Raw genomic sequence first — 10,248 nt, forward strand, 5'->3', positions numbered from 1 at the left:
CTTACGTCGGCCGTGCGTCATCAGTCTGCGTCAAGGGCACGTTTGCTCCGTTCAGGGAGTGGTTCCCCTGTTGGCGCAGCAATGAGTTGTGTCCGGGCGGCGGCGGCTTGTTGCCTGTGGCAGCTGCGCATGGGCGCCCCGAGGTCCCTGTCAGGTAAAGGGGGAGCATGATCGTGGCCCCGACCCGTGCCGGCGAGCCAGGGAATTTTCTCCTGAGGCTTGGGTCGGAGAGGTCACGGGGGAGACGTTCACTACGTCACAGGGCTGCGACGGAGCGCGACTGAGCGGCTGGAAAAGCGGGGCTAGGCCAGTAGTGCGCCGCGGGTCCGCCGGGCGGGAAGTAGGGTGGTTTTCCGCAGTAACCGTCTGGAGCGCCGGTTCCGGGTCGGCGCATTGGGGATGACCTAATTGCGCACCTGTTACGTGACGTCACTGCAGGTGTGGTCGGCGTTCCGGACTGAGGACAGTTGGGGACCTTAAAAGTTTAGTGTCCCGGGGGGGTGGGGGGTGTCCTCCTTGTAGCCTTTGCTCAGGGCCTCGTAGGTGGTCCTACGACCAGCAGCGTCCGCTTGCCCCCGACACCTCCACCCCTCACCCCGGAGCTTGTTAGAAACGCGGATTCTCAGGTCCCTCCCCTGACCTACTGGATCGCTACGTCTGTATTTTAACAAGACCTTCGAATGATTCGTGTGCATTTGCAAGTTTGAGAGGCACCAGGGTATTGGAAGGAGCATTGAATTGGGAGTAGGGAGACTTGGGCTTGGATCCTGGCTCCTCCTTTCCTCATTTCATCCGAGCTGCCTCAGAAAATTGTGAGGTCATTTTCTCAAAGTTAAATCATTCGTGTACCACCTTCACGACTTTTGCCTTATAGCAATACCACTTGTATTTTGATTACTAAAGGTTTTCTTTTTTTCCTAAACCGTGTCCCATTTTTAAATTAAGTAATTTCACGGAAACTAGATCCTTATGGTAAACGGAAAACCAGTATCGCCTGTCCCAAGAAAAGTAATCATAAAAGGTAAATACGCTGAAAACAAGAAGTTATTGTATTAGATACTGTTGCCTACCAAGGCTTGAACCCAAGATCGTCTTTCTTTCTGGTAAGAAAGGGAGGTTAGCAAGTGTTAGGAAGATGTTTAAGATGCGTCAGCTGTAAACTGAGACAATCTCCTTGATGAAGACAAAAGAGTTGGAAGAGAATAACTCTCGCTAAAAAACATGGGTGTTATTTAATGCATGTTCATAGCCACTTAAGGTCTTCCCATAAACCACATGAAATCTCCTAGGTACCATCATAGGTATGTGTTTCACATTTTGGGAAAACATGAATATAAAATGATGCATTTGAGAGCTTCTAGCACTGGGCCTCAATTTTATTATTTCTCGATTTTATTTTAAAGTGTGTGACAATGCAGGCAAAACTCAGAGGACTGTTGAACATGATTTTTAATGCTCCTTAGTTGAGCCAATACCAGAATAAGAATCATTCTTTTAGATTTAAAGAGTTACTTTGCTTCCTGTATCTCATTTTACCTTCATGATAACTCAGTAAGAAAAGTTTTATTATTGCGTGTTTTCCCTTAAAAAGGAAATAACCTGATCATTCCCAATTTTTTTTTTTTTTTAAATTTATTTATTTTTGGCTGTGTTGGGTCTTCGTTTCTGTGCGAGGGCTTTCTCTAGTTGTGGCAAGCGGGGGCCACTCTTCATCGCGGTGCGCGGGGCCTCTCACTATCGCGGCCTCTCTTGTTGCGGAGCACAGGCTCCAGATGCGCAGGCTCAGTAGTTGTGGCTCACGGGCCTAGTTGCTCCGCGGCACGTGGGATCTTCCCAGACCAGGGCTTGAACCTGTGTCCCCTGCATTGGCAGGCAGATTCTCAACCGCTGCGCCACCAGGGAAGCCCCATTCCCAATTTTATATGTAAGAAATGGCAATTCTGAATTGTCTAAGGTCTCTGTTAGAGACAGAGTACGTATTTTCTGGCTCTAGCTCTGTGCCCCATCTGTGATCCATACTGTACATTTTTTTCCCTTTTCCATTATGGTTTATTACAGGATATTGACTATAGTTCCTTGTGCTATATAGTAGGACCTTGTTGTTTATTTTATATATAGTAGTTTGTATATGCTAATCCAAAACTCCTAATTTATCCCTCCACCACCCCCTTTCCCCTTTGGTCACCATAAGTTTGTTTTCTATGTCTGTGAGTCTGTTTCTTAAATAAGTTCATTTGTTAATTTCTTAATAAGTTCACATTTTAGATTCCACATATAAGTGATAGCATATGGTATTTGTCTTTCTCTGTCTTACATCACTTAGTATGATAATCTCTAGGTCCATCCATGTTGCTACAAATGGCATTATTTCACTCTTTTTTATGGCTGAAGAGTATTCCATTGTGTGTATGTGTGTGTGTGTGTGTGTGTGTGTGTGTGTGTGTGTTTATAGGTAGATAGACCACATCTTCTTTATCCATTCATCTGTCGATGGGCATTTAGGTTGCTTCCATGTCTTGGCAATTGTAAATAGTGCTTCTGTGAACATTGGGGTGCATGTATCTTTTCGAATTAGAGTTTTGTCCAGATATATGCCCAGGAGTGGGATTGCTGGATCATATGGCAACTCTGTTTTTAGTTTTTTGAGGAACCTCCATATTGTTCTCCCTAGTGGCCACACCAGTTTACATTCCCACCAACAGTGTAGGAGGGTTCCCTTTTCTCCACACCCTCTCCAGCATTTGTTATTTGTAGACTTTTTAATGGCCATTCTGACGGCTGTGAGGTGGTACCTCATTGTAGTTTTGATTTGCATTTTTCTAATAAGCAATGTTGAGCATCTTTTCATGTGTCTGTTGGCCAGCTGTTTGTCTTCTTTGGAGAAATGTCTGTTTAAGTCTTCCGCCCATTTTTTGATTGGGTTGTTTGTTTTTTTGTTACTGAGTTGTATGAGCTGTTTGTATATTTTGGAAATTAAGCCCTTGTTGGTTGCATCGTTTGCAAATATTTTCTCCCAGTCCGCAGGTTGTCTTTTCACTTTGTTTGTGGTTTCCTTTGCTGTGCAAAAGCTTATAAGTTTGATTAGGTCCCATTGTTTATTTTTGCTTTTATTTCTATTGCCTTGGGAGACTGACCTAAGAAAACATTGGTGTGATTTATGTCTGAGAGTGTTTTGCCTATGTTCTCTTCTAGGAGTTTTATGGTGTCGTGTCTTAATATTTAAGCTTTTAAGCCAGTTTGAGTTGGTTTTTGTGTATGGTGTGAGGGTGTGTTCTAACTGCATTGATTTACATTTGGCTGTCCAGCTTTCCCAACACCACTTGCTGAAGAGACTGTCTTTTCTCCATTGTATATTAATTGGCAAAGATTAATTGGCCGTAGATGTGTGGGTTTATTTCTGGGCTCTCTATTCTATTCCATTGATCCATATGTCTGTTTTTGTGCCAACACAACACTGTTTTGATTACTGTAGCCTTGTAATATTGTCTGAAGTCTGGGAGGGTTATGCCACCAGCTGTGTTCTTTTTCCTCAGGATTGCTTTGGCAATTCTGGGTCGTTTATGGTTCCATATAAATTTTAGGATTATTCGTTCTAGATCTGTGAAAATTGTCGTGGGTAATTTGATAGGGATCACATTAAGTCTGTAGATTGTTCTGGGTAGTTTGGCCATTTAAATAATATTAATTTTTCCAATCCAAGAGTATCTATCCCATACTTTTTAAAGACACCTTGCAGAGATTATGAAAAGATAGAAATAGCAAATATTACAATACCCCACCCTCCACACATACTCCCAAAAAGCATTGATTAGGTGCCTGAATCTGGAAGAGTGTTGCAGTGCTAGGGAAAATTCAAGTATGTTTTTAATAGAAATATAATTCTACCCATCAGAAGTCAGCTGTGCGTTTGAACTCACGCTCATCCTATGCACTCAGCCCCTTGCTATTTCTCAGTAAATGGTTTCTTAAAAATGAGTATTGAGGGATTTCCCAGTGGTCCAATGGTTAGGACTTGGCGCTTTCACTACCGAGGGCCTGGGTTCAATCCCTGGTCGGGGAACTAAGATCCCGCAAGCCATGGGGAGAGGCCAAAAAAAAAGAGTATTGAGTAGTCTTTAAAGTTCTTTCCCATTAACACATTTCTGGGTGGGAGTAACAAATAAAAGAACAAGCAAACAAGATTACTTTAAAAAATAGAGTCATCTCATCGTTTTCAATTTTAATTTTGGGGCCCCATCTTTCTATAAGGAGGCCAGACCAATGGAAGCACCAGTCCTTGGACTTGGAGGCAAAAACTTGAGACAAGTTACCTTGACTTTGTCAAATGTCTCAAATTGTTCTCCACATAAGAACATGGCCACGGACCACAGTGACCCACTGTCTGCTGGCACAGATCTGAGTGGTACCTTACACCTGGCAGAACTTGGACTCCATCCAGTTTCTTGAGTCAAATATGCTCGGTGAGATGGAGCAGGTTATATGAAAGACTGGATTAAAGCTGGGTCACCATGCTTTGGACCCCTAATATCCCCTGCTCCTTTGTTTAGAGTTAGTCATTTAAAATCCCCTGCCTGAAAAGTTCAAATGCAGAACCCCCTCAAATTTCATCAGGCCTACCCCATCACTGTGTCCAAAGCACTCAAGCCTTTTTTAATGGGAAAAAAAACTAAAACTATAGATGTATCCAAAATGAAACTTTCTGCACATTGTGTGGGTGTTCAAGTTAGCCTAAATGAAAAGAAATATCTATTAAACACACAGTAGTCATACATAAGAGCCTTGAAACACATCTCAAGATGATATCAATACAGGTCAAAGTTCACATTACAAACTAAATGGTCTCTCTGAGTCTGTATTTCCACATCTGCAAAATGAGTTGATAACACCTTATACATCTAAACATGTTACAAAACTCTTCTCTGAGGGGAGAGAACTTTGGGAATGCCCTAATGTAAGCCTCAGAGATTACAGTCAAGGTGTTACTGTTTGGAGGTTTTTTTAAAAGACAAAATCTAATCTATCCTGAAGAATTTACATTTTGAAAGCAAGAAGAGTTCAGTTGAATTAAGTACAGTAATGAGATGAAACCTAAGCTCTAAGGCTAAATTCTCAAAGTCAGATGCCCACGGGTACGGATATTTTTAAGCGAAATTAAATCTACAGTTCCGTCACCTTGGCTGCTGAGAGGATTTGTGCACAGAACTTTTCAAAACCATCAGTGGCCCCCTCCCAGAGATCAACTGGGGAGGAGCGTCCATGCTTTGGAGAGCTCCCTAGGGGGTCTGTGCAGCCAGGGTTGGGAAGGAGCAAGCCGGGACGTGTGGGTGAACTGGAGAACCGTGCCCATCTAGAGGCGGCTACTGTGTTAACTGCCTGGTGAGAAGACAGGATCAGTATTTCTAGATCATCATACACTTGGATTGAAGCCAGAGTCCAGATCTTTAGTTAAAATCTTCCATGTTTTAAATGTTGGTAACTAATTCACTTTAAAAAACAAAAACCATTGCAGGTTAAACAGAATACACCTGTGGGCGTACCCAACCTCTGGGGAGCTTATTTGTGACCTTCGCTCTAAGGTGCCTCTTTCTTCTGTCTATGAAGGAAACATCTCAGTTTTACCTGAGAGTAATGGAGAATAAACACTTGCGTTGCAGCTTATGGAAGAAGAATCAGCGTCAGATTTTGCAGTTCGGGAATGACCTTAGACAGTATCAATCGGGCAGCCGTGGATCGAATAATCCGGGTGGATCATGCAGGTGAATATGGAGCGAACCGCATCTACGCAGGGCAGATGGCCGTCCTGGGTCGGACGAGCGTCGGGCCAGTCATTCAGGTGGGCGCCTCTTTATCTCTGAGTAATGAACCGCATTGGGTCATGCCTTCTCAAGGGAGATACTGTTGTCCCCAGGCAAGCAAGAATTGGTTGTGCAGGTGGGGGTGGAGGAGTAAAAAGCATATTATTCTTTTTTTATCAAGCACATACATTTAGTACATAAACACGTATAGTATATCTGTAGTGTTAAAATGTCTTGTGGGGGGCGGTGCGGGCAATAAAAAAGGGCTGAGAGTCATAGCGTTAAGTAAAAGCGCCAGTTGTGAGACGTTGTGGTCCCGCCCATAGTGGCGGCCAGTGGAGATATTTTATATTTTATACTGAGAGGCAGACGGGCGGGCCTGGGCTTTATAGTCTCACAGACCAAGGTTCACATTCCAGCTCTCTCCCAGTGTGACCTGGGGGAAGTCACATGACCTCTCCATTTCCGTATCTGCAAAATGAGCTGATAACAAACACCTCATTAGGTTTTGGTGAAGAATAAATGAGCTGGTGTAGAGTGGCTGATACCATGCCTGGCATGTAATAGACACTTAGCACATGTTAAATTGCCTGCTCTGAGCCCTTGGGCAAGTTACTTAACCTCTCTGTACCTCACTTTCTTCATCTGTAAAATGAGGTTAATAATAGTTTGTCCTTCACAAAGCAGTTGTGCAGATTAAGTTAATTACGTATGTAAAGCTATTTGACAGCGCTTGGCTGTAGGACATACTCTTAAGTGTTAGCTCTTATAATCATTCTCCCTTTTTTCTTTGATGTAAATGATACTTACATTTCTGGCTGTCTGAAAGGAACTTATATAAAAGGTAATATTCTGCCCTTCTAATTTTGAAATGGGCTAAACATCTCATTTCTTTTGGGTGTGCACTCTTGTCCTTGAATAGGCGCATTGTGGGTCTGAGGAGCTTCTTCTGGCACCATGGTTCGGGATCCGCTTGTCTGGAATTAAGATAACAGGTGCTTCTCTTGGTTTGCTGTCACTCTCTTCTCCGTAGTCTGATGTTTAGGGTTTTTCTTCGATGATTCAAGGGGACTGGGAGAAATAGCAGTTCTCATCATTTTCCCCATTTTGCTTCCTTTACCCCACATGGGCAGGGCATTAGTTTCCTTGGTGTATAGCAGGCGGTCTCTGTGGAATGCTTGCATGTCTTTGTTTTTATGTTTCTTACAGAAAATGTGGGATCAAGAAAAGGACCACTTGAAAAAGTTCAATGAGTTGATGGTTGCATTCAGGGTGCGGCCAACCATTCTGATGCCCTTTTGGAATGTGGTGGGCTTTGCACTGGGTATGTGTCTGTCCAGAAGAGCCTATGTGAGCTTAGGGATTTGGGATGATTGAATCATTAAATAACCACTTCTACAATTCTTGCTGTGTCCTCTTACAACCTTTTAATTTACTTAATATTTTTCTGAAGTTAAATTGACTTTTTTTTGCTTACACTTATTTAAGATAGAATCTTAAAATCAGTACTTTTATAAATAGAAGGTACAGTGAAAATAAATACAACAGAGAGGAAAAAAGCTAGAGCAATTCAGTTGTAGCCAGATGATGTTCCCTGATGAACGTTCTAAACCTGAGATCTGCTCACTTCTAAAAAGGGAGAGTCAGGGAATTCCCTGGTGGTCCAGTGGTTAGGACTTGGTGCTTTCACTGCCGAGAGCCTGGGTTCAATCCCTGGTCGGGGAACTAAGATCCCACAAGCCACGAGGCACGGCCAAAAAGAGAAGGGTGGCGGGGGGAATGTGGTATAGAGGAACCTAAAACACACTCACCCTCAGTGAAGACTCGTCCTGCCATAATCGGAAGGTTAGAAAAAGCATTGAAAAAAGGACATTCTTACTATGTGATTCAGGGTTTAACACTGTGATCTGGTACCACCGAAAACCATGGTTTTCAAGGGTGGCAAGTTGCTCCTGAGGATGCTTGGCAACATCTAAAGACATTTTTGGTTGTCACAACTGGGGATGCCACTGGCACCTAGTGGGTAAAGGCCAGGGATGCTGCTAAACAGCCCACAGTGTTCAGGACATTCCCCCACGACAAGGAATTATCCAGCCCCAGAGTCCAGGGAGCCAAGGTGACAAACCCTGACCGCAGCTGATCTCCATCCCCAGTGGTATCAGCCCCATCCTTTGCCTTCTGGATCTGACAATTCCAGGTGCGGGAACTGCCCTGCTTGGGAAGGAGGGCGCAATGGCCTGCACAGTTGCTGTGGAAGAGTCCATAGCACACCACTACAACAACCAGATCCGGATGCTGATGGAGGAGCCTGAAAAATATGAACAGCTTCTTCAGGTATTTGACTGTGCTCTGGAAGGGGCTGCTGGGGGGGAAGGGCAGATACGCAGTTTGGTAAGAGGAACAAAATAGAGTGTTAGGGAATAGCGACGCCTCAGAAACCTAGGGCAGCACCTCATTTTATTTTATTTTATTTTATTTTTTAAAAAAATTATTTATTTATTTATGGCTGTGCTGGGTCTTCGTTTCTGTGCGAGGGCCTTCTCCAGTTGTGGCAAGTGGGGGCCACTCTTCACCGCGGTGCGCGGGCCTCTCACCATCGCGGCCTCCCTCGTTGCGGAGCACAGGCTCCAGACGCGCAGGCTCAGTAATTGTGGCTCACGGGCCCAGCCGCTCCGCAGCATGCGGGATCCTCCCAGACCAGGGCTCGAACCCGTGTCCCCTGCGTTGGCAGGCAGACCCCCAACCACTGCGCCACCAGGGAAGCCCAGCACCTCATTTTAAAAGCAAGCAAACTGAGGCAGCTGAAGCCGTGTGCCCTGTCACGTGCTTGGGCAGAGCTGGGACTGAAACCCGTGTTTCCTGAGCCCAGACCTGTATTCTCTCTACTTCCGGATCATTGATAGATTCTGAGCAAATGCCATGAGTACAAACCCTTCAGATTAAATAAATGAATATCCTCAGAATAATAAATAAATAAATAAATATCCTCAGAAATTTTCTACAGCAAATAAGGGAACTGTTTAATTTTTTTTGAAGCTAAGTCAGTTGCCAACCACCTGTTTCTGTAAATAAAGTTTTGTTGGAACACAGCTGCACCCATCTGTCTACATGTCCATGGCTGCTGTCCCCTCTACGATGGAAGGAAGAGTTGAGTTGTTGTGACAGGAACCTTACAGCCCAAAAAGCTTGAAGTACTGACTCTGGCCCTTTGTAGGAAAAGTTTGCCTACCTGTGTCTTAGATGATAATATGAGGCTTTAGCCTCCAAAATAAGTCAGAACAGCAGGGAGCTGGTAGGCTGACTTGCTTCCATTTCTCTTTCCTTAATCAGGTGATAAGGAAATTTCGGGATGAAGAGCTTGAGCACCATGACATAGGCCTCGAACATGACGCAGAACTGGTGGGGACCCCCGTTTATTTACTGTTTGCTTGTGGTGGCACCTTATTTGGAAGGATGAGGGATGGGAAGGTTTCTGTTCCCAGAAAGATACAAAGTGGCTGTCAGACAAAGAGAACCAATACATTGCTTGACAGAAAGCCAGCAAATGCCTTGCTCCCAGCTGGGAATCTTATTTCTTGCTTCTCTTCCTTATCCTTTTACCCAGCACTTTCTCCCTTTCAGGTGAGAAACGGTTGGGTCAAATGTTTTGGCTGCAGCAGAGGCATTCCAATCTTTTGAATAGGTTTTTTTTTTCCCCCAATTAAAATAAATTGTTTCTTAGATCTTATTGCTTATCCAGAGAAGTCCCAACCCTGCCATGCCAGGCCTGTACCTTACAACTGAAGGTGAATGTAGAACAGGTTTCTTTGGTTTGCTTATTGTTGTTGTTTTTAACAGGCTCCAGCGTACGCAGTTCTGAAGAGCGTTATCCAGGCTGGATGCAGCGTGGCAATATATTTATCAGAAAGACTGTAAAGTATGTCCACTTTTCCTTGTGTATAAACGATGATAGTAATTTAACAAGTGACAGTGGCAGAAAAGGAAACGTACAGTTACTGTTCTGTGAATTTGTTAATAAACTGCGAGAGGTTTTTTTGTTAATAAAATTCTCCAGTTTTGATTTTTCTCTGTGCTGCTTTATGGCCATAAGGCTGACAGTTCACCAGGTGTGTTCAGATTACAGCAAATGAAGCTGGTCCTTGTTTGGTCTGTAGTCAATTTTTTCCTAAAGCATTAAGAATGAATCATTAAGAAAGTAACAGAAATCTTCAAGAGAAAAAAAAGTGAGTTTACTGGTAACACAAAGTAATTTAAAACACAGTGATGTTTAAGATTGACCAAGCAAGACTGCTGAGCCCATCAGGTAAGCGGAAGACTGACTGACATTGTTTTTATTGTGAATTGTGGGTTTAGGGCAGGTTACTTCCATCAGAGAATATACTAAATTGTGGATTATTTGTGAAGTTGAATTATAATCATTTCCTTTAGGTCTGTTCCCAAAAGAATGGACCAA

General features: G+C 43.6%; 1 protein-coding gene across 4 annotated transcripts; it reads left to right on the top strand.

The window, feature by feature from the left end:
• On the top strand, window positions 1–9,859 carry COQ7 (coenzyme Q7, hydroxylase). 4 transcript variants are annotated; one of them, XM_007188319.3, is made up of 6 exons: window positions 1–154; window positions 5,655–5,833; window positions 7,005–7,119; window positions 7,993–8,129; window positions 9,126–9,194; window positions 9,633–9,859. In XM_007188319.3, exons 1-6 carry the CDS (start codon window positions 82–84, stop codon window positions 9,708–9,710), a joined length of 651 nt encoding a protein of 216 aa, XP_007188381.1. In that variant the 5' UTR covers window positions 1–81; the 3' UTR covers window positions 9,711–9,859. The 4 variants fall into 4 exon arrangements, with proteins under 4 accessions (XP_007188381.1, XP_007188384.1, XP_007188382.1 ...); XM_007188322.3 differs by lacking the exon at window positions 1–154 and adding an exon at window positions 207–306; XM_007188320.2 differs by lacking the exon at window positions 1–154 and adding an exon at window positions 297–438.
• The last annotated feature ends 389 nt before the right edge of the window (window positions 9,860–10,248 follow it).

This window comes from Balaenoptera acutorostrata, chromosome 15 (assembly GCF_949987535.1).
Source record: "Balaenoptera acutorostrata chromosome 15, mBalAcu1.1, whole genome shotgun sequence".
Taxonomy (NCBI): Eukaryota; Metazoa; Chordata; class Mammalia; order Artiodactyla; family Balaenopteridae; genus Balaenoptera; species Balaenoptera acutorostrata.

Coding starts and splice junctions, on each gene's coding strand:
- COQ7 (XM_007188319.3), top strand. CDS start 82: ATGAGTTGTGTCCGGGCGGCGGCGGCTTGTTGCCTGTGGCAGCTGCGC. Junction 155..5,654: donor CGCCCCGAGGTCCCTGTCAG/GTAAAGGGGGAG, acceptor CTTGCGTTGCAG/CTTATGGAAGAAGAATCAGC. Junction 8,130..9,125: donor AATATGAACAGCTTCTTCAG/GTATTTGACTGT, acceptor TTCCTTAATCAG/GTGATAAGGAAATTTCGGGA.